This window comes from Jaculus jaculus, chromosome 18 (assembly GCF_020740685.1).
Source record: "Jaculus jaculus isolate mJacJac1 chromosome 18, mJacJac1.mat.Y.cur, whole genome shotgun sequence".
Taxonomy (NCBI): Eukaryota; Metazoa; Chordata; class Mammalia; order Rodentia; family Dipodidae; genus Jaculus; species Jaculus jaculus.
The window spans coordinates 11,039,237-11,063,426 of record NC_059119.1 but is presented as its reverse complement, the minus strand read 5'-3'; the positions used below and the strand labels follow the sequence as shown (position 1 = coordinate 11,063,426).

Genomic DNA, 24,190 nt, shown 5'->3' with positions numbered 1-24,190 from the left:
AACAACCTCCAAATTCCCAGCTGTGGCCAGATGAAATAAGCCATGGTATGGCCATAAAAAGGGGGGGGGGGCTGGAGGGCTGGCTTAGCGGTTAAGGCATTTGCCTGCAAAGCCAAAGGACCCTGGTTCAATTCCCCAGGACCCACGTTAGCCAGATGCACAAGGGGGCGCACGCATCTGGAGTTCGTTTGCAGTGGTTGGGGGCCCTGGCGCGCCCATTCTCTTTCTGTCTCCCTCTTTCTCTGTCAAATAAATAAATAAAAATAAAAATATTTTTAAAAAGAAAGAAAGAAAGAGGCAGCCCCTGGCAGATCTCCAAAATGTACAAGGATTTTCATTTAAGTGAAGAGCTGGGGATGGACCCCAGTCTGTAGAGTGCTTGCCTGGCAGGCATGAAGCCCTGGGTTCCAACCCCAGCACTGCACAAACCAGGCATATGGGGGTGCATGCCTGTAATCCCAGCCCTGAGGACGTGGAGGTGGGAAGGAGTCAGCCTGGACTAGAGTGAGACTCTGCCTCAAAAGAAAAGAAAAAAAATTCAAGGTCATGCTTTGGCTAGATGTTGAATTCCAGGTCTGAGCTACATGAAACCCTGCCTCAAAAAAAAAAAAAAAAGTTTTACAGAAGGAACAGAAGGCTAGGCTATGGTAACTCTTATGGCCCCACCAGATCTAAAAACAGAGATGTGAGCTTATAAAGTGAGTAACTCTGGTCCTCACCCCTCCTCTTGCCAGAGGGGAGGACAGAGATGAACTCAAGGTAATGGACTTTTCTGTAAATGGTTTCCAATTCACAGTAACCCCAGTCGGGACACATTACTTAACTTGCAGAGCCTCCGCCCGGCAGTCACACTCTGGTACCTGGAGCTGCCCCAGCAGAGCTGGCAGGTGGCTGAGTTCTTGGCCTGCGGTGGGAAGATTTCAAAGCAGAAATACTGCCAGGGATGGGAATAGGGCGGCCTCAGATGCCTAAAGGAAAGACTCCAAGTCCTGAGCTCTCAGTCTCAAGCGGGTGGGATTCTCCAGTGGCTTGCAAAGACCATGCCACTGACTTTTGCAGATTCAAAGTTGGTTTTATGGAACTGCGTTTACTTTTTTTTTTGTTTTGGGGGGCTTTTTGTGGGTCTTTTGTGGATTTTTGTTTGTTTTTAGCTGTGATAGGAAGATTGAACCCTTGTAAATACTATGCAAACTCTCTACCATTGAGCTATACCCCCAGCCCATTTTAAATTGTTAGGACTGAGTCTCACAAATCTGCCTGAAGCCACCCTTAAACTCTTTATAGCCCTGGCCAAGCTTGGAACCTTCCATCTTTTGGCCTCAGGATTACAAGTCTGTGCCACCAGACCCAGCCATCATTTGCTTCCCCCCCTCCTCCCGCCCCGGTTTTTCTATGTAGGGTCTCACTCTAGCCCAGGCTGACCTGGAATTCACTCTGTATTCTCAGGGTGGCCTCGAACTCACAGTGATCTTCATACCTCTGCCTCCCAAGTGCTGGGATTAAAGGCGTGCGCCACCACGCCCGGCTATCATTCACTTTTATACAGTACTTTTCTTGTTCACACTCTTGTCATATCATTAATCCAAAAAAAAAAAAAAAATAACCCCAGTGAGGTGCAAAGTATGACGCGTGGAAAAAATGGAGGGGGGTAAAGAGCGAGCACAATTTCTTTCAACACTGAGGGGAGGAAGTGGAGACCACACCTTTCTACCACTCACACTTGGCCTTTTAACTGGCCTACAGGCCAAACAAAGCTGGAAAGAACCCTGGGGACTTCAGGAACCATCTAGAGTACAACAACTGGAGGAGCATTTGTACATTGACACACACACCTGCGCCAGGGCCCAGGCACCTGCAGCGTGTGAGAAACTCTCTCTTCCATTCTCAGGCAACTGTGGGTGAAAGCAAGCCTCCGAACGACAGCGCGAATCACCCCCACTCCAGCCTCTGCCTTCCTGCAGTTGTCTGCCCCCTGGGTCTCGGTTTCTCCTTCCAGTCCCCAGCCTGTACTGTCCACCTCTCCTACAGGGAATCGGAGTCAGAGACCTAGGCTAGAAGCTGACCTGAGGCTGAATGTTTTGAAATAGGATGACCAGTGGGCAGTTCTAAGGCCCAAATCAGAGCAGAAACTTGCCTACCACATGCCAGAGGGTCAGGAACACAGCCAAATTAGAATGTCCTAAGTGTGGGCAGGGTCACCCTAAAAGGGTGTGGTTTTGGACGGCTGGTCCCCAGCTGCTGGCAATTGGAGAGGGCGTGTTTCTAGGAGTGGGCTGGGGGCATTACAGCAAGCTCCCCTCCCGCCTCCGCCTCTTGCCAGAGCTCAGCTCACTATCTTGCTGCTGGTTTCCACCTGCTGTGGTGAGAAGTAACGTCAAACCTCTACTCATGCCATGCTTTCCCTGCCCCGGTGAAGCTTCCCCTTGAAGCCGAAATAAGAAACGCTCCTCCCATCAGCTGCTTGGGGCTGGGTGGTCTGCCCAGCAAAGTGAAAGTAACTGCAACAGGGTCCCAGTCAAAGTCAGTGCCATCAGCTGCTGCTAGCAGAAGAGATGTAATGAGGGGTACAGTAGGAACCACTTGGGGTCCCAGGTCAAGGCTACCCATGTCTATACAGGGAACGAGGGCTATTTTAGAGAAGGAAGTGTGGAGACAGCTCGTAGTAGAAAGATGTCCTTGTTTCTCAACTAAGACCCAGATACAATGACCTTACAAGCTAGGTATGGTGGCACACAACTGTAATTCCACCAACTGGGAAATGAAGACAGAAGAATCAGAATCAGAAGTTCAAGGTCATCCTCAGCTACATAGCAAGATTGAGGCTACATGAGACCCTGTCTTAAAAAAAAAAAACACTGCCGGGCGTGGTGGTGCACGCCTTTAATCCCAGTACTTGGGAGGCAGAGGTAGGAGGATCGCCATGAATTCAAGGCCACCCTGAGACTACATAGTGAATTCCAGGTCAGCCTGAGCTAGAGTGAGACCCTACCTTGAAAAACAAACAAAAACTAAAATAAAGTAACCTTTCAAAAAGCCAGTCTCAGCCAGATGTGATGGCGCACACCTTTAGTCTGTCATGAGTTTGAGGCCACCCTGAGACTGCATAGTGAATTCCAGGTCAGCCTGAGATACAGTGAGACCCTATCTTGAAGAAAGAAAGAAACAAACAAACAAACAGGGAGGGAGCGAACCAGCCAGCCTCATGGCTGGGTGTAGTGGCACACACCTATAATCCTAGCACTTGGGAAGCTGAGGCAGGAGGACTGCTGTGAATTTGAGCTACTCTGGGCAACATAGTGAGTCCCAAGGCAGCCAAGGCTACAGTAACACCCTGTCTCAAACAAAACCAACCAACCAACCAAGGGATGACAACAAACCAAGCTAGTCTCACTGCATTGTGAGATCCTGTCTGCATAACAAGTCACACTTGACCATTCCATCTCTTTAAGCACTACTTCATTTAATTTCCACAACCTTTTTTTTGTCCAAAGACAAACTAATGACTGTCTCCATTTGCTGATGAGGAAGGTGTGATCCAGAGAGATGAAGTAACGTCCCCCCAGGATCACTCGGCTAGAAAGTGGATGGGCAGCAGCCTTGTGCCCACTCAAGGCCATCCTGCTCCCGCACAGGGAAAAGGGAGGGAAGTCCAGTGACATGAGAAATAATAACACCGCCTAGGAGCGTCGGAGAGGAGACGTGGACTAGCTGGGATGCCCTAACTGCACCAGGAACACACGCGCTTCGTGCTTTATCAAAGGGGAAACCGAGGCACCCCAGAGAAACGTCTTGCTCGGAGGAGGAGGCACGAGCAAGGACCAGACCTCGAATCCAGGCGGTGCCAACCCCAAAGGCTGACTTTGCACCTGTGCACAGGTTGATGGGGATGGCAAACTCTGCAACACCCTGCAGGTGGGGTGGGCGCGGTGGACACCGTCACCATGGCCTACCCAGCCGGGGGATTCCGCTGGCAAACCAAGCCACCCGTCACAGGTGCACAAGGTGAGCCACGTGGCGTTCTGGGGACAAGCTGCTCCCGCGCTCGGGACCAGGGCTGAGCTGGGGCCACCAGCCGTCTAGTTCCTCTAGTTCCCGATTCCCAGGGAAGTGCATCGAGGAGCCAGGGCGCGCGCGCTGGGGCGCCTAAAGCTAGCTCCAACGCGGGGTCCCGCGGGGAAGAGAGGAGCCCATCACTGGAGTGTGGGGCCCCCCCACGCCCCCGCACACGCCCATGCCCCCGGCTGCCCCGGGGTCACTCACCCAGAACACCGTGGAGTAGACGATGAGCGAGAACTTGAGCCAGAGATAAGAGAAGCGCGCGCAGTAGCGCACCTGCTCCGAGTCCCCGCGGGGCATCCTGGCCGCTCCCCGCGCAGGAGTCGGGGGGCTTCGGAGCTTCGAGAAGCGGGGGGGAGGGGGGAGTGGTTCTGGATCCTTCCCTCGGCCGGCTCTCCAGGCCCCACCTGCGGCTGTCAGGCAGCCAGCCCCAAGGCCCGCTCTCCCTCTCCGGGACTGACGTGGGCGCGCGGCAATCACAGCCCCGGGGCCTGGGGAGCCGGCCGTCCTGGCAGCCAATGGGAACGAAGGGGGCGGGTCTGGAGGGCGGGGCTTCGTCGCTGGACCGGAGCGAGGGGCGGGGCTTGTCTCCAAGCTGCGGGCGGAGCCGGGCGTGGGAGCGCGGACGAGAGCCGAGCGCGGGCCTGGGCGAGCGCGCCTCCCCCAGCCAGCCAGACTGGGGCCGCGAACTCGTGCTGGCGCTGTGCCTAAGGCCCGGGGTGAGATCTCCAGCAGCCTCAAAAAAAATTATATATATATATAAAATATAGAAAGCAGGCTTTCCGCTCTTGTCAAGAGGGAATAACCGTGGGGAAGGGGTAGCGGTGAGCTGCGAAGGTGTTACAAGTGCAAATGAGCGTGTGTGTGCAAGACGCGATGCAGTGTGCATCCTGGAAGGTGGGCAGTCTCCTCCCGGAACAAATCCTTTTCCTCCACCGTGGAAAAAAGAAAACAGCCCACTGGCGCCCGGTCCAGCTGCTTCCTCCCAGGAAGTCCTCCCCCACGCCCATCTTCAGGCCAGGTTCCGCCGGCAGCGCCGCGGCCACTGCCGCACTTGGTCTAGTTCTTTTGTCCGCCTGGAACCGGAGGAGGCTGCGAGTCTGTCTCCGAAGATGGTCTCCAGCTCTACTCGCTGCTCTTTTCCTGTCTCGGGGGCCCCGCTCGGCTCAGAGCTCAGGAACCGAGTGTTTGCGGCCCTCAGTAATTAAACGCGTGGCCCTGGGGGTCGTGAGCTTGGGCAGGGTGCTGGGTGAGGTGCCCGGTCGTGACTCTCGGAGTGGCATCCTTACACAAGTGCTCTGCCCTGGCTGGCGTGGCTGGGAGAGAAAAGCCAGCGGGCCGGTGCTGCTCTTAGGTTTTGATTTTTTTTTTTTTTTTTTTTTTTTTTTTAATTTGAGATAGGGTTTCACGCTAGCCCAGGCTGACCTGGCCTCGAGCTCGTGGCGATCCTCCTACCTCTGCCCCCCAAGTGCTGGGATTAAAGGCGATGGCCACCAGCTTGAGGCTTATTTATTTAAAGCAGGGTTTCACAGGGAGTGATGGTTTAAACCTTTAATCCCAGTTTTCTTGTGACTGAGGTAGAAGAATCAAAATGAGTTTGAAGTCAGCCTAGGCAAGAGTGAGGCCATACCTCACAAAGAAAAGGGAAAAAAAGGAGACTGGGTTTCATGGAGTCCAGACTGACTTTATACTCATTAATGCTCTTGTCTCTACCTTCTCCTAAGTGCTGGGGCTCCGGGGTTTTTTTTTTTTTTTCAATTTTTTATTTTTATTTATTTGTTAGAGAGAGGAAGGGAGGGGCGGGGGAGAGAATGGGTCTGCCAAGCAAGGCCTCTAGCCACTGCAAACGAACTACAGATGCATGTACCACCTTGTGCATCTGGCTTACGTGGGAGCTGGAGAATCGAACCTGGGCCCTTAGGCTTTGCAGCCAAACGCCTTAACAGTTAAGCCACCTCCAGCCCAGCGCTGAGGTTTCTGTCCTGTGACTCCAGGCTCAGCTTTGCCAGTGCCTTTTGTGGGACTGTCCGAACTTGCGGAGTAGCATGATGTACGTAAGTAAGCGTGCTGCTCGCTGGCTGCATACCAGACTCACCCGGTGTCAGCTGATTTTGTTTAGAAGGTCTCATGTAGCCCAGGCTGTCCTTGAACTTCTGGTCTTCCTGCCTGTACCTCCCAAGTACTGAGATTATAGACATGCAACGCCATGCCTCGTTTAGCCTGTGAACTTTAAATGTATCCAGCCCCCCCCCCCCCCACACACACACCAGTCCAATTGGAATCTGACCTACAGGGACTTGGGATTCAACCTCACAGACTCAGAAATAGCCCTTGAAGCTGAAGCAGTCCTCCAGCATTTTATCAGAAAGCCACACCCCGGAGATTTCTTACTGAGCTCTCCACCGCCATGGAGTGGAGGCTCTTACCGATTTTCATTATGTAAATATTTCTACAGCTCCTGACTTTAAGTAGGTGAGCCTAGGAGATGGGTGCAGTCTTGTAAGGTCAGAATCCCACACAGCCTACCCCCCCCATCTCATTACACCCCAAGGTTTTCCTTATTAGTATAATGGATGCATTGATGAAATCTTCTGATTGTTAATTAACGTAGCAGACATTTGAGATGAATTCCTCTTCGGTGGAAGTAATCATATTCAAGATCCATATGAGACTGGGCTAGGAAGAGTAGGAAGAGTGCTTGCTGTGTAAGCGAGAGACTCTGAGCGTGGATTCCCAGCATCCACCTTGAAGTCCGTCAGGGTTGTGCAAGCCTGTAACCCAGCACTAGGGTGGGGTGCACAGGAGGATCAACGGGGCTCCCTGGCCAGCCAGTCTTCAAAAAAGAGAAAAGAAAAGAAAAAGTGAAGGTAGAGCGCGGTGGCTCAGAGGTAGAAGGATCTCTGTGAGTTCAAAGCCACCCTGAGACTCCATAGTGAATTCCAACTCAGCCTGGGCTTCAGCGAGAACCTACCTCAGAAACCCAAAATTAAAATAAAAAATAAAAACAGTGACAGGTTTGGAGAGAAACCCTGTCTCAGAGAAATAAGGGAGAAGAGCATTGAAGAGGACCCCAGTGTCCTCCCCTGGCCTCTGCACGCGTATACACCTGTGCACGCGTGTGCGCGTGCGCGCGCGCGCACGCACACACACACACACACACACACACACACTAGATGTACAGACTGGATGAAATGGTATCAGCACCATCTTTTTTTTATTGGCAATTCCGTACATAGTAACAGTATACTATGATCATATTCACCTCTCACCACCCTCCTTTTCCCTCTCCCAAAGCCTCCCTCCACTAAATCTCTTCATTTTTTTCCCATTTATACATATACATATATATATATATATATATATATATGTAAATACTTTTTACATAGGTTATAGTTTTATATCCCTCCATACCCCACCTTCGTCGCCATTTCCCTGAGGACCCTGCTCAGTGAGGTCCTTGGTGTTTCCAGTTAGGGTCTTTGTTAGTTACTGGGGGGGATACTGTGCCTCAGGATATTTCTACGCATCCTATGGCTCTTACAATCTTCCCACCCCCTCTTCCTCAGCAATTCCCAAGCCTTGGGCATGTTAGCAGCTTGTTTTGAATGTTGACTTCCCTTTAGCCTCTGTGTTTTTATTTTGATGTGTTTCATTTCACTTCCACCAACACCATCATTACTTGTCCAGAAAGAACTCATTGTCTTTCCCTGGGCTAAGTCCTTCAGGGGACCTTTGTCCCACGGACATAGCCATCGGTCTAACAGAATCCTAACTCTAAAATGTGGCATTTTCCCTAAGCAGTCCCTTCCTGCAGTCTCAGAGAGCCGGGCCTGCATTGATTTTACAGAAGTTACAGGGTTTGGGCGTGGTGGCACGCGTCTTTCATCCCAGCACTCGGGAGGCACAGGTAGGAGGATCGCCGAGAGTTCGAGGCCACCCTGAGACTCCATAGTGAATTCCAGGTCAGCCTGGGCTACAGGAAAACACTACCTCAAAAAAACATTAAAAAGAAGAAGGAGGAGGAGGAGGAGGAGAAGGAGAAAAAAAGAAGTTATAGGAACCGGTTTTTGTGGCCACTTTCTCATGCTTTGTGGGTGTAGAATGGGCAGCAAAGTGTCCTGAGATCTGTCTTCATGATAACTTGGCAGGGACATGTAGGAGGAAATAACCGTTGTCTACAGAGGCTGTGATGGTTGATGGGAAAACATTTCCAGACTGTCTTGGCACACCCTCCTACTGCTGTTGCCCACCTGATGTTGGCCAGGTGATGCCCACTCTGCTCACGCCATCCGTTTTCCTTGCCATCATGCAGCTTCCCCTCGAGTGGGTTTGCATCTGTGCAGCTGGGCACATGATTTTGCCAGTTTCCCCACGTGTGGAATAATGAGGTTGGACTGCTGCTATTCCACCCCGGCAACCTTTGAATCCTTACCTGATAGGTCTGTCAGCAAATGCATATTTCACTTCTACTCAGCTTCAAATTCCGCCTAGGCTCCAGGGAAATGGCTGCAAACAAGGTATATACAGGAACTTTTGAGATTGGAGAGATGGCTCAATGGTTAAGGTGTTTGCCTGCAAAATCTAATAACCCGGGTTCAATTCTCCAATAAAGCCAGATGCACAAAGGGGAGCATGCATCTGGAGTTTGCTTGAAGTGGCTAGAGACCTTTCTGTCCCCATTCTCCCTCTCTCTCTCTCTCTCTCTCTCTCTTCTCACTCTGTGCAAATAAATAAAATATTTAGAAAAGAGATTTCTCAAAAAGAGAGAGAGACTTTCCGATCCGCCATCTGCGGTGGCCGCCGCCAAGATGCAGATTTTCGTGAAAACCCTTACGGGGAAGACCATCACGCTCGAGGTTGAACCCTCGGACACTATAGAAAATGTAAAGGCCAAGATCCAGGATAAGGAAGGAATTCCTCCTGATCAGCAGAGATTGATCTTTGCTGGAAAGCAACTGGAAGATGGGCGTACTTTGTCTGACTACAATATTCAAAAGGAGTCCACCCTTCATCTTGTACTGAGACTTCGTGGTGGTGCTAAAATAAGGAAGAAGAAGTCTTACACCACTCCCAAGAAAAATAAGCACAAGAGAAAGAAAGTTAAGTTGGCTGTCCTGAAATATTATAAGGTGGACGAAAATGCTAAAATTAGTCGCCTTCGTCGAGAGTGTCCTTCTGATGAGTGTGGGGCTGGGGTTTTTATGGCCAGCCATTTTGACAGGCATTACTGTGGCAAGTGTTGTCTGACTTACTGCTTCAACAAACCAGAAGACAAATAATTGTGTATGAGTTAATAAAAGTCTCAGACTTAAAAAAAAAAAAAAAAGACAGAGAGAGAGAGCAAGATTTCTCAGTGGTTAAGGTACTTGCCTGCAAAGCCTAAGGACCCGGGTTTGACTCCCCAGTACCCACGTAAAGCCAGTTGCACAGTGGCACGTGTATTTGGAGTTTGTTTGCAGCAGCTGGAGGCCCTGGCATGCCTATTCTCTCCCTCTCTCTCTCCTCTCTCTCTCTCTCTCTCTCTCTCTCTCTCTTTCTGTGTGTGTGTGTGTGTGTGTGTGTGTGTGTGTATCTTCTCTCCCCACCCCTCTCTTTGCAAATAAATAAATACAAATATTTAAAGGAAGAACTTCTAAGACTGGAGAGATGGCCCAGCAGATAGGTGCACTTCCTGTGTAAGCATGAGGGCCCGAGACTGCCAGGAGTTCAAATCTCCAGACCCCATGTACAACAGCTGGGCGTGGTCACACGCACCTGTAACCCCAGTCCTACAGGGGAGCAGAGACCTGACATCAAACTCCGGAAACAGTAAAAAGAGAGACTCCGGTTCAAAAAACAGACTAACTGGGAGAGTGAAGGCGCTTGACATCCGCTGTTCCACTCTGGCCACCGAAAGGTGAGTTTGTGGGGCGCGGCAAGGGCACAAATGTGCGCATGTGCCACACACCCCCCCCCCACTGCACACACATAAGCAAAATAAAAATAAAATTAAAACAAAAAACTTTGGTCCTTACTGTTTTCTGGCTAAATGCATATATTATGCCCACTAAACACTTATGTTTATGCCCGTATATTAATGCTACTCTCCCTTTTGGTTAGAGAAGCTTCTCTTTTCAGATGGTGGTGACTCAAAGCTCACCACAGTGCTGAGAAGTGCCAGCAGAGTGTTTGGCACTGAGACATCACTATCACACCCTCCCAGGCTCAGGGACCATTGCGGAAGAGACAGAAGAAAGAATGTAAGAGCCAAGGGAAGGGGAGGAGTGCTTACAATGCAGTCTTCCAGACATAAAGCGGCCTTGATATTCATAACCTGACAGTGGCTGACGCTACCTACAGAGACCTGCATCATGGGAGGGGGAAATGGTGACATCAAAATAGAAGAGAGACTGATTGGGCAGAGGAAGAGATTCAGTGGAGGGGGGTTAGGAGGGGCAAAGGGAGGGTGGTGGGAGGGGGTTATGATCATGGCATATTGTGCATATTTATGGAAGTTGTCAATAAATAGTTAAAAAAGAAAACCTCTTAGGGGCTGGAAAGATGGCTCAGTGATTAAGGTGCTTGCCCATAAAGCCTAACAACCCGAGTTTGATTCTCCAGTACCCACATAAAGCCAGATGCACAAAGTGGTACACGAGTCTGCAGTTTGCAATAGCTGGAGGCCCTGGTGCACCCGTTCTCTCCCCCCCCCCCCTCCTGAGCATGGTGGCGCATGTCTTTAATCCCAGCACTAAGGAGGCAGAGGTAGGGGGAATCGCTGTGATTTCAAGGCTATCCTGAGACTGCATAGTAAATTCCAGGCCTGCCTTAACTAGAGTGAGACCCTACCTCAAAAAAGAAGGAAAAAGCCAGGCGTGGTGATGCACCCATTTAATCCCAGCACTCGGGAGGCAGAGGTAGGAGGATTGCCATGAGTTCGAGGCCACCCTGAGACTCCATAGTAAATTCCAAGTCAGCCTGGGCTAGCGTGAGATCCTACCTCGAAAAACCAACAAAAGAAGAAGAAGAAGAAGAAAACCCGGTGTGGTGGTGCACGCCTTTAATCCCAACATTCGGTATGCAGAGGTAGGAGGATTGCTGTGAGTTCAAGGCCACGCTGAGAAGACTACATAGTTAATTCCAGGTCAGCCTGGGCCAGAGTGAGACTCTACTTTGAAAAACCAAAAAAAGAAAAGAAAAAGAAATTTTCTGTCCTATTCTTTGAGGAATGGAGAAGTGTGGGATAGTGTGCAAAGCAGGAAAACCTATGGACCAGGGTGACTTCAGCTGCAGGCATACGCTAATGATCAGAAGAAGAACCTTCAAGTGAAAGGTACAAAGACCAAGTGGCAGGCCGGCCTTGGAGAGTCTGTGTGACTCATGCCGGGCAGTGGGAAGAGTGGAAGGACGTGGGAAGCCTGTGGCCTCAGTGAACAGGTTCTGTATGTCCAGATGCAGTGTAAGTCACTTGTAGGGTCAGAGCAGGGCAAGTGAGAATGACTCTAACCTGTGTGTTAGAAGACAGCTGTGGGAGGCTGGAGAGATGGCTTAGCGGTTAAGTACTTGCCTGTGAAGCCTAAGGACCCCGGTTCGAGGCTCGATTCCCCAGGACCCACGTTAGCCAGATGCACAAGGGGGCACATGCATCTGGAGTTCCTTTGCAGTGGTTGGAGGCCTTGGTGCGCCCATTCTCTCTCTCTCTCTCTCACTCTGTGTGTGTGTGTGTGTTTCTCTGTCTCTCGCTTTCTCTAAAAAATAATAATACTATTAACACATGGTGTGGGGGAAGCAGAAGAGATTCCTTTGCAGGTAAAGGGCTTGCTACATGAAAACCTGTTTCCCAGCCCTCAGGAGGTTGAGATAAAAGGACTGATGAGTTCAAGGACAGCCTGAGGTTATAGTGAGTACCAGATCAGTCTGGGCTAAAGTGAAACCCTATCTTGAAAAAAAAATATATTTTTTTAAAGACAACCTGAAGGCTAGAGAGATGACTTAGTGGTTAAGGCACTTGCCTGAGAAGCCTAAGGACCCAGGTTCGATTCCCCAGTATCTACGCAAACCAGATGCACAAGATGGTGCATGTGTCTGGAGTTCGTTTGCAGTGGCTACAGGCCCTGGTGCACCCATTCTGTCTCTCTCTCTCTCTCTCTCTTTTTTTTTTTTTAATTTTTGGTTTTTATTTTTATTAATTTATTTGAGAGCGACAGAGAAAGAGGCAGAGAGAGAGAGAACGGGCACACCAGGGCCTCCAGCCACTGTAGACGAATTCCAGACACGTGCGCCCCTTGTGCATCTGGCTAATGTGGGTCCTGGGGAATTGAGCCTCAAACCAGGGTCCTTAGGCTTCACAGGCAAGCGCTTAACCGCTAAGCCACCTCTCCAGCCCATCTCTCTTTTTTTTAAATGATTTTTTTAAAAGTTGTTTTGTTTGTTTATTTTTATTTATTTGAGAGTGACAGAGAGAGAGAGAGAGAGAGAGAGAGAGAGAGAGAAGCAGAGAGCAACAGAGAGAATGGCCTCCCAGGGCTTCCAGCCTCTGCAAACAAACTCCAGACACGTGTGCCCCCTTGTGCATCTGGCTAACATGGGTCCTGGGGAATCGAGCCTCGAACCAGGGTCCTTAGGCTTCACAGGCAAGTGCTTAACCATTAAGCCATCTCTCCAGCCCTCTGTCTCTCTCTTAAATAAATAAATAAAAATTTAAAGACAATCTGAGCCGGGCGTGGTGCCTCATGCTTTAATCCCAGCACTTGAGAGGCAGAGGTAAACTGATCTCTGTGAGTTCAAGGCCAGCCTGGAAACTACCCAGTGAGTTGCAAGTCAGCCTGAGTTGGAGCAATATCCTAAGGTGTGGGGAAGGGGAGACAAGCTGAGTTTGGGTCGCTATCACTTATGTAAAAGCTGGGCATGGCAGCATGGCCTATAATCCCAGCACCGGAGAGATAGAAACAGGATGATCCCCCTTGAGTTGCTGGCTATCTAGTGTAGCACAGGCTTCCCTTCCTGCCTTCTGACGCCCTCTGGACCCCTCATAGGACCAGTGGGTGTCCCCCACCCACAAGATCTGTTTTCTTTCTTCTGTCCCTTCTGTGTAGTTTGGTCACCATCCAGGTTTGCCCGGAACTGAAGATGGCCCTAGAGATTAGGGGCTTGCCATCTCTAAACCAGGACAGTCCCTGGCACACCACAGGAGTTTTCTGGAGACTGAAGGGTTTCCTGAGATGCAGGATTTGGGGTGCACACACCAAAACCTCCTGGGGATACCAGGACAAATTTGCCACCCTAGTTTCGCATCCTCTGTCAGCTCACAGACGCTCAGAGCAGAATACCTGGGTGAGGGTACCTCAGGTCTGCATCCTTTGAAAAAAGCAGAGGAAATATGGGAAGAGAGGGTATGAAAAAGAAGAGACCCTTAAAGTGCTTTTTGTCATTGTTGTTTGTTTTAGTTTTGTGTATTAGTTTGTAGAGTCTTTATTTTTATATTTATTTATTTATTTGAGAGAGAGAGAAAGAAAGATCAGATAGGAAGGAAGGAAGGAAGGAAGGAAGGAAGGAAGGAAGGAAGGGAGGAAGGAAGGGACAGAGGGAGAGAATGGGCATGCTGGGACTTCCAGCCACTGCAAATGAACTCCAGATGCTGTGCCTCCTTGTACATCTGGCTTACGTGGGTCCTGGGGAATTGAACCTGGGTCCTTTGGCTTTTCAGGCAAGTGCTTTAGCCACTAAGCCATATCCACAGTACCCATGTTTGTGGAGTCTTATATCATCCAGGCCTTGAATTTGCTAAGGATGATTTTGAACTCCTGATCTTCCTGCTGGGATTATAGGATACACAGCCATGCTCATAATTTTTTTAAAATTTTGTTTCTTGCAGTACTGGGGATTGAACTCAAGGCCTTGTGCATGCTAGACAAATGATGTACCACTAAGTTAGGACATCCACAACTTTCCTTTTACTTTTTATTTTGAGACAGGTTCTCACTAAGCTGCCCAGGCTGGGCTTGAATTTACTCTACAGCCCAGGCAGGCCTGGAATTTGTGATCTTCCTGCCTCAACCTCCTGAGTATAGGGGATTAGAATGTTCTTTCTTTAAAAAAAGAAAAGAAAGAAGGAAGGAAAGAAAGAGAAAAGGAAAGTAGGAGCTGGAGCGATGGCTCAGCAGGTAAAGGTTCTTGCTTGCCAAAGCCTGACAACCAGAGTTCGATTCCCCAGCACGCACAGAAAGACAGATGCACAAAGTGCCACAAGTTTCTGAAGTATCTCTGTAGTGGTAGGAGGCCCTGGTGTGCCTCTTTCTTTGTCTCTCTCAAATAAATAAATAAAGATATTTTTAAATTTTTTTAAACTTATCTATTTGTGAGAGAGAGAGAATGGGTGTGCCAGAGCCTACAGCCCCTGCAAATGAACTCCAGATGCATGTGCCACCTTATGCATCTGGCTTATGTGGGTCCTGGGGAATTGAACCTGGATCCTTTGGCTTTGTGGGCAAGTGCCTTAAGCACTAAACCATCTTTCCAGCCCTAGACATATTTTTCTTTAAATATTCTTGTTTTCATTTTCACTTCCCTGCTGACTAGGGAGGAGGAGTGTACTTTAATGTGTTGATTAGCTGTTGTAGTTCTGTAAATGCCCTGTAAATGTCACCCTTTGAACATTTTCCGATGAAGTAATAGGTTCTTGTAAGAGCCAAGCACTGACAGCCTGAGAACATGACATTCCCGCTTCTCATACCACAGTATGGAGGGACCCTTCTAGCTGAGGGCATTCCAGGCCAGTCCCCTACATAGCTTTGGCAACAGAGGGTCTCAGAGCCAGCCACCAGACAGAAGCTGGTCTTGTTGGGGGTGGTCAGGCCTTGTGGGAAAGCAGCCTTAGAGTATTGTCCAATAGGATGTCGAGCCAGGCCCATGTGACCCCTGGGGATGGTTGTGTCCTTAGCAGCTCCACCTGTCACTTGAGGGGAAGGACAGGGCAGCTGCTTGGTGAAGGGCTGGGTGCTTCTTGGTGAGGGGGAAATAGCTGGGCTCTCCACACTGTTGGGGGGGTCTTAGTCTGCTTTCTGTGGCTGTAACAAAATACCTGAAACCAGCTAATTTTTGGAGAACTGAGGTTTATTTACTTCATGGTTCTAGAGTCTAGGGTACTGCCTCTACTTGGCATCTGGTGGACACCTGGTTATGGTACCATAATCTGGTAGGGGCATCACACAGCAAGACTATTCTTTTTTCTAAAATTATTTATTTATTTATTTATTTGAGAGCGTCAGACACAGAGAGAAAGACAGATAGAGGGAGAGGGAGAGAATGGGCGTGCCAGGGCTTCCAGCCTCTGCAAACGAACTCCAGACGCGTGCGCCCCCTTGTGCATCTGGCTAACGTGGGATCTGGGGAACCGAGCCTCGAACCGGGGTCCTTAGGCTTCACAGGCAAGCGCTTAACCACTAAGCCATCTCTCCAGCCCAAGACTATTCTTATAAAGCCACTAATGTGGGGCCTGGGATGTATTCAGTTGGCAGTGTTGGTCTAGCAGGCACAAAGCCTTGGGTTCAGTCAACACTGTATAAATCAGACGTGATGGCGCACACCTGTAATCCCAGCACACTGGAGGTGAAGACAGGATGAGGACTGGAAGTTCAAGGTCATTCTTTTTTGTTTGTTTGTTTGTTTTTTGTTTTTCGAGATAGGATCTCACTCTAGGTCAGGCTGACCTGGAATTCACTATGTAGTCTTAGGGTGGCCTCAAACTCTTGGTGATCCTCCTACCTCTGCCTCCCGAGTGCTGGGATTAAAGGCAAGCGCCACCACGCACAACTCTTTTTTTTTTTTAATATGTCTTTATTTATTTATTTTTTTAAAATTTTTATTTATTTATTTGAGAGCGACAGACAGAGAGAGAAAGAGGCAGAGGGAGAGAATGGGCGCGCCAGGGCTTCCAGCCACTGCAAACGAACTCCAGACGCATGCACCCCCTGGTGCATCTGGCTAACGTGGGTCCTGGGGAACCGAGCCTCGAACCGGGGTCCTTAGGCTTCATAGGCAAGCGCTTAACCGCTAAGCCATCTCTCCAGCCCTGTTTTACTTTATTTATTTCTTTGACAGAGAGAAAGAGGTAGAGAGAGCAGGAGAGAGAGAATGGGCATGTGAGGGCCTCCAGCCTCTGCAAATGAACTCTAGACGCCATGCACCACCTTGTGCAGCTGGCTTGCATGGATCCTGGGGAATTGAACCTGGGTCCTTTGGCTCTGCAGGCAAGTGCCTCAACTGCTAAGCCATCTCTCCAGCCCAAGGTCATTCTTACATACTAGGGAATTCCTATGGCTGCGTGAGATCTTACCTCATGACTAAATCCACAGGGGGAGGTGGGCGACTACAGAGGAACGCAACAGAACACTTTACACTCAGAAAGCATTTGCATGCACTGGTCTGGGCCAGGGAGGGCATATCAGTTACTGTTTCCATTGCTGGCACAAAATACCCAACCCGAAGCAGCTTATGGCTGGGGGGCATTCACTCTGTTTAAGCTTTCAGTGGGAAGTCCAGCACGCCCGGGAAAGCACAGCAGGAGCATTCAGCCACAGCAACACTGTCACATCCACAGGAATTACGGAGATGGACGCTGGTGCTACTTTTACTTTTTTTTTCGTTGTTGTTTTTTGAGATAGGGTCTCATTCTAATCCAGGCTGACCTGGAAGTCACTATGTAGTCTCAGGGTGGCCTCGAATTCACTGCGATCCTCCTACCTCTGGCAGCTCTCTCCTTTTTAGATAGTCCAGGACCCCAGCCCATGGAATGGTGCCACCCACAGTTAGGGTGGCTCTTCCCACCTCCATTAATCCAACCTAGAAAATCCCTAACGGGCTAACAGACACGGTAAGTGATTTGTCTCCACGGTGGTTCTAAATCCTAGCAAGGTGAAGAGAGATTGACCATTGCAGAAACAAGCCAATGTTCTGTCTGGTGCTAAGGGGCCCAGTAACCCTTAAAGGTGGGCTTTATCGCTGCCAAGACACTTTCACTCCACCGTTAACAGCCTGCTCGCTCCTTGAATGAGTTGGACCAGGCGCTCATTGGTGCCAGGTAGGTAGCTGGAACAGAGAGGTGGGAAGGTCCAGCTGACTGCCGGAATCTACCCCGGGTTCTGGGTGCCGGGAAGGATGCTAGGCCCTCGCAGACACTGATTAAACGTGAGCCACCGCCAGCTGTCCAGGAGGCCGTTTGGGCTGACGGCTGGCAGCCCACCCACCCCAGATGGCAGAGTTCGGTGCTTCCCCAAGCTCTGTCAGAGACCGCAGTCACTGTGTCCCAGGAGGGGGTCCCTCCCAAGCTCCTAGCTTTGCTCTGCTTCCTGGATTTTCTCTCAGTGCATTTCAACTTCCTTTTTCTGCTCAGCCCAATGGTAGCCCCTGCTTTCTGTCTTACATACCAAGTCCCTCGCATCTCCGCTCAGCCAAAGGAAAGGCCCTCTGTTAGCAAAATACAATTTTCTCTTACCATCATGAATCACTGTACTGTCTCCCCCCCCCCTTCCTTGAGAGGTATCACCAAGGCTTTGTGAGAAAACAAGACAGAGAGGATTCTCCATTTTATTCAGGAGGAGGCTGAGGCTTTATCATTCAAGGCCTTTATCATTCATGCAGGGCCTAAAACCTGGGGGTAGGTGGCACAATCCCCATGGCCTCCTCAATTTCCCTGCAGACCAGCAGCAATGTTGTCTTGCCCTCTCTGAGCAAAAAGGCTCTGAACATTTCTCCACGACTGAAGAGATGTCAGCCTCCTCTGGACGGCCTGGGGGAGGTCAGCAGGGGGCTGAGGAAGGAGGAAGGCATTGGTTGCTTGAAGTTACGTTGCTACTTAGTACTTACTGGGAATCATCCACAGGCTACCTGCTAATTAAAGTCAGCTAGGGTGGAGGACACAGTGGAATTCTTTCAGTAAAGAGCATAATCTTTCTTCAATCTACTCTCTCATAAAATCAAATCAACTGCCCCAGAATGTCCTCTAATTTTTGCATTGCTCATACTTTTTTTTTTTTTCTCAAGGTAGGGTCTCGCTCTAGCCCACGCTGACCTGGAATTCACTATATAGTCTCAGGCTGGCCTCAAACTCACAGCAATGCTCCTACCTCTGCCTTCTTGGAGTGCTGGGGTTAAAGGCATGTGCCACTACACCCGGCTATTTATTTATTTATTTGTTTGTTTTGAGTTAGGGTCTCACTCTAGCCCATGCTGACCTGGAATTCACTATGTAGTCTCAGGGTGGCCTTGAACTCATGGAGATCCTCCTACCTCTGCCTCCCGGGTGCTGGGATTAAAGGCGTGCGCCACCGCGCCCGGCTCCTTTTTTTTTTTTTTAAGTAGATTATTATGATGATGTTCATACTGGCTTTGAATTCCTACAATCCTCCTGCCTCAGCCTACCGAATAGATGACTAGATGGAGCACCAAGCATGTGGCCTCACGACATCTACTTGCAGAGAAAATCCCCAAATAAACAAAAATAAAATACTTTAAAAAAAAAAACAAAACAGTCGTGGTAATCCGTACCTGTAACCCCAATGCGAGAAGGCAGAGACAGGAGGACAGTCCCAGGGCTCAATGAGCAGCTTGGCTACTTCAATCACTGAGCTCCATGTTCACGAGACCCTGTGTCAAAAGTATGAAGTAGGCTGGGCATGGTGGAGCACACTTTCAATCCCAGCACTCAGGAAGCTGAGGCAGAGGGATGGCTGTGAGTTCGAGGCCACCCTGAGACCATATAGTGAATTTCAGGTTAGCCTGGGCTACAGCGAGAGACCCAACCTCAGAAAACAACAACAACAATAATAATAAGGTAATGTAAAAAAATAAGGAGGAGAGCAATTGAGGAAGACACTTGACATTGGCCTCTGGCACCCACATGTACATGTGCACACACACACACTCACACTCCCAACCACTGTATACACAAATGTGGCTGATTCTGTCAGCTAACTCTATCGCTGAAAGAGTGGAACATTGTAGGGAGCCAATGCAGACGCCATTACAAGATGATGCTGGCTTCCCGCCAGTCTTGAGGTAAATACTTCCTCATTTAGGCAGCAACCTCCCTTGAGGTTGTGCATGCGCTTGATGCACCTTGTCCTGAGCCTATCCCGTGGCTCCTGTGGGTGGGTGAGCCTATGGCAGCCAATCAGCAGGCGCCCCATAGTATTCTGCCCTATAAAAGCAGCTACACTCCTGGGCCCCTCGCCCCTCGCCATCAACTTTCCTGTTAACCAAGAGGCTCTCCAATAAAGTGTGATCGAGAAGGATCTTCGTCTGGTGGTCGTTCTTTCCCTGCAGGACAGGGGCTCGCCCCAGAACATACTCATTCCCACCTCCCTGCTGCATGACACAGATATAAGCTTCTGGGGATTGTTTTGGTTTTTCTGACATGAAATGTACACGCAGCGGGCTCGGCGCCTCTCCGTCCAGGCTCCCTGCTCCCAGGGAAGAGGTGGAACCAAGGCTGACCCACCCCCTGGCACCTTTGAGGAGACCCCAGCCACCAAAGCCATCGGCCTCCTGCGGGATTTCTGGCTAAGTAAGGAAAATCAGTGCTTAGTGCCTTCTGGTTTTTCAATCTTTTACATATTACTTTATTTATTTTTTGTTTTTTGAGGTAGGTTCTTGCTCTAGCCCAGGCTGACCTGGAATTCACTATGTAGTCAGTCTCAGGGTGGCCTCGAACTCACGGCGATCCTCCTACCTCTGCCTCCTGAGTGCTGGGATTAAAGGCGTGCACCACCACGCCCCGGCTACTTTTTCTTTTTTAAGCTTTTCTTTTTTCTTTTCTTTCTTGAAGGTGATGGGGATGTCGGGGCTTGGCTGGAGGCGGTCCATTTTCTGAGATTCCAAACATATGTGAACACGGTGTGCTTGGGAGAGAAACTGCCTACTAGAGATGACGTGTGTTCAGTACAGAGAGTGCTGGCTCAGTAAATAACAGCGTTGGCCAATCACCATCTTCATCATCATCGGGTGGAGAGGCTCCTCAAAGCCCTGTGGACACAATGAATTTAAGTGGCATGGCCGCCCTCTAGTGTCGGCTTCTGTGTATTACAGGGACTCGGGGTCAGCCCTGGCACCTCGCGGGCTAGGGACAGTCGCAAGCTTGGGGCAGCTGATTGAGAGTCTCTTGGCCCCTGTAGGACACTCACAGGAAATGGACAAAGCCCTCAGCGGCTGGACAGGGAGCCTGGAGGCCTGAGTTCCAGCGCCAGCTCCGCCAGCACTTGGTTATCTGAGTGCCTTGCCTGGACCTGAGGATTCTCATCTGCAGGGCTTCCTGTCTTTGTTGATGACCACAGCAGGAGGCAAGCCTGACATTCTCTGTCCCCATCTACCAGATGAGACAAGGGGTAGTTCCAGAAGAATCCACAGACACTCCTGGAGTGGCAGACTGTGACTGTCTTGGATTCCGTGCAAAAAAAAAAAGTCTACCCAGGGCCAAAATAAATAAATGATGTCTGCCGATCATAAACTGCACACACCTTTAGTCCCAGCACTCAGGAGGCAGAGGTAGGAGGATGGCTGAGAGTTCCAGGCCACCCTGAAACTACATGGTGAATTCCAGGTCAGCCTGGGCTACAGTGAGACCCTACCTCAAAAAAAATAAAACAAACAAAATCATGTCTCTGGCAAGACATCCCACCCTTGGGACATTTGGGAGGAGCTTCCTGTCACAGAGAAGCTAGTGTGAAGAGGAGAAAGTGTGTGCAGCACAGACTAGACTTTGACTATTGGTTTCCCCAACTGTGTCACCTTGGACAAGTCATTTAACTTCCCTGAACACGTATTCCTGACTGTGGATGGGGTTGGAAAAAATCAGCACGGTGCTGGGCGTGGTGGCACACACCTTTAATCCCAGCACTTGGGAGGCAGAAGTAGGAGGACTGCCGTGAGTTCAAGGCCACCCTGAGACTTACAGAGCAAATTCCAGATCAACCTGAACTAGAAAGAGACCTCGAAAAACCAAAGCGGGGGCGAAAAAAAAGTCAGCAAGGACAGGCAATGCTACTTCAGCCATTTTCCTGAGGAACTGTCCTCAACCCTTTGTTATCAGCAGTTTTATTTCCACAAGCACCCCGGAGAGGTAATTAATTAATGCACATCGTCTTTTACAGATGAGGCAAAAGAACCACAGAGGCTGAGTAACTCATTCAACCTCCAGCCCCATGCTTAGCACTCAGTGAATAGCAGCTACTGCTGTGACCTTAGAGGTGACAGTCACTGCTGGTGTTGAAGCAGGTGGGCTCCTGGGTAGAGTCAAGGAAAAAAATTTTAAGACACAGAAAGGAGTTGGGCGTGGTGGTGCACACCTTTAATCCCAGCACTGGGGAGGCAGAGGCAGGAGGCTCACTGTGAGTTGCAGGCCAGCCTGAGACGACATAGTGAGTTCCAGGTCAGCCTGGGCTAGACTGAGACCCTACCCCCCAAAAAAAGAACAAGGAAAAGAAAAGTAGTAACGGTCTCTAATCTGTATCCAGCCCAAGACACACAAAGTAACGTTCTCCAGTTTGTATCCAGTTCAAGACACACAAAGTAACATTCTCCAGTTTGTATCCAGTTCAAGACACACAAAGTAACGTTCTCCAGTTTGTATCCAGTTCAAGACACACAAAGTAACATTCTCCAGTTTGTATCCAGTTCAAGACATACAAAGTAACGTTCTCCAGTTTGTATCCAGTTCAAGACACACAAAGTAACGTTCTCCAGTTTGTATCCAGTTCAAGACACACAAAGTAACATTCTCCAATTTGTATCCAGCACAAACATAGAATGTAACATTTTCCAGTATATATCAAGCATAACTCATCATCATTGGTGTGGTAGCCTCTGGACAAGGGACGACAAGGGTTCTTGGAACCACTAGCTCTAGGAACAAAACTCAATTGGCTCCCAAAGAAGAAAGATGCCCTTCCCACCTTCCCTTGAAACTAGAGATGTCAGAGACACTACAGTATACCTGTGAGTCAGGGGGAATCTTCTGTCACTAAAGACAGAAGCCTTGATGCATTTTGCTCCCTCCTGAGATGAGGGTTCTGTCATATAAAGAATGACACTTGGACGCACATGTGCACAAGGTGGCACATGCCTCTGGAATTCAATTGCAGTGGCTGGAGGGCCTGGTATGCCAAATCTCTCTCTCTCATAAAAAAAAAAAAAAAAAAAAAGCAAAAGAAAAGAACAGAATGACCCTTAGGAGCCGGGTGTGGTGGCACACTCCTTTAATCCCAGCACTCAAGAGACAGAGGTAGGAGGCTTGTCATGGGTTGGAGGCTAGCCTGAGATAGTAAATTCCAGGTCAGCCTGGTCTAGGGTGAGACCCTACATTGAAAAATAAACAAAAGAATGACGCTTGGGGGCTGAGGAGACAGCCAGAGGTTAAAAGTGTTTGCTTGCAAAGCCTGTTGGCCTGGGTTTAATCCCCTAGTGCCCACATAAAGCCAGGCGCACAGCGTGGTGCATGCACTTGTGGTGTATCTGCAGAGGAAGAGGCCCTGGGGCACAAGATACCCTGAAATTCCCATCCTTCTTTTAAAATAGTTTATTATTTATTTATTTATTTGACAGAGAGAGAGAATGGGCGCACCAGGGCCTCCACACTGCAAACGAACTCCAGGCACGTGCGCCCCCTTGTGCATCTGGCTAACGTGGGTCCTGGGGAGTCGAACCTGGGTCCTTTGGCTTTGCAGGCAAATGCCTTAACTGCTAAGCCATCCCTCCAGCCTCAGGAAGTCCAGCTTCCTTCTCGGAGCGCAGCCCTCAAAGAGCTTTGGACATCATGAGGCTGTTTCTCAGCTACTTCAGGCTCCCAGCGATGGACAACAAGAGTCCCCTATTTGTTAAATCATCTGTCACATCAAAACAAAGTAGTTCAAGTATCAAATCCAGGTGTGTCCAATGTGGTCATTCATTTACTTAATGAGCAAGTATCCCTGAGCGTAGACAGTGGCCAAAACAGGGGTGAGAGGGGAAGAAGAAGGATGGAGTCCAATCAGGAGAGTCATATGCAAATTCTTTTGCTCCATAGGGAAAACATGCTTTGCATAAGTGTAACCAACGACAATATGAACAAGAAAGAAACCTTAGGCCTGCCACCAAAGCTTGGAGATACTTAACCTCAGGGGAGGTCTTGGCGATTTATTATAGGATGCGATGATGTCATAATAAGACCCCCAATACAGTGCCTCCCACAGAGAAAGTTGTTTCGCTTCATTTTGATAACTCTGTCGCACAACAAGCTATTTTTCATGCTCTGTTGGGGTTCTACCATACTCAGCATGGCTTCCCTCTGTGGATTCAAGAAGGGCATTCCACCAGGATTCCGGGTAACCTCATTGAGGAGGGGTCTCAGTGGAATTGGGGCAGGAGATTTGCAACATGTTCCTATCATAAAGTTCTCAATTAAAAAGAGAAATAATGGCTGGAGAGATGGCTTAGTGGGTAAGGTGCTTGCCTGAGAAGCCTAAGGACCCAGGTTCAAGTCCCCAGGACCCACGTAAGCCACACGCACAAGGTGATGCACGCACACAAGGTCACGTATGTGCACAAGGTGGTACATGTGTCTAGAGTTCGATTGCAATGGCTAGAGGTCCTGGTGTGCCAATTCTGACTCTCTCTCTCTCACTCTCGCTCTCTCATAAAAAGAAAAAAAAAAAAAAACAACTGAGCATGGTGCATGCCTTTAATTCTAGAACTCCTAGGGAGGCAGAAGTAGGAGGATCACTGCTTGAGGCCAGCCTGAGACTGCATAGTGAGTTCCAGGTCAGCCTAGGCTAGAGCAAGACCTTACCTCAAAATACATAAATAAGGGCTAGAGAGATGGTTTAGCAGCTAAGGCATTTACCTGAGAAGCCAAAGGACCCAGGTTCGATTCCCCAGGACCCACATAAGCCAGATGCACAAGGAGGCGCACATGTCTGGAGTTTGTTTGCAGTGGCTGGAGGCCCCGGAGCGCCCACTCTCTCTATATGCTTCTTTCTTGATCTTTCAAATAAAAAATTAAAATATTATTTTAAATATTTAATATAAGTAAAAACATTGTATACATGTAGAAAAGTATCATAATGAAACTCCTCATTATGGATAAATAACATATACCAACAAAAAAAAGAAGGAAGAGGAAGAGGAG

The 24,190-nt window shown here is 49.3% G+C and overlaps 2 protein-coding genes across 2 annotated transcripts in view; one reads left to right on the top strand and one right to left on the bottom strand.

The window, feature by feature from the left end:
- Window positions 1-4,520, bottom strand: part of Tspan15 (tetraspanin 15) — a 53,389-nt gene extending 48,869 nt beyond the window's left edge. The window contains exon 1 of the mRNA XM_045137546.1: window positions 4,261-4,520. Coding sequence (XP_044993481.1) covers window positions 4,261-4,356 — 96 coding nt within the window. The 5' untranslated portion in view covers window positions 4,357-4,520. The remainder of the gene's footprint in view (window positions 1-4,260) is intronic.
- Window positions 4,521-8,848: 4,328 nt separating this feature from the next.
- On the top strand, window positions 8,849-9,382 carry LOC123455799 (ubiquitin-40S ribosomal protein S27a-like). Its single transcript, XM_045137631.1, has one exon. It carries the CDS (start codon window positions 8,865-8,867, stop codon window positions 9,333-9,335), a length of 471 nt encoding a protein of 156 aa, XP_044993566.1. The 5' UTR covers window positions 8,849-8,864; the 3' UTR covers window positions 9,336-9,382.
- Window positions 9,383-24,190: the final 14,808 nt, after the last annotated feature.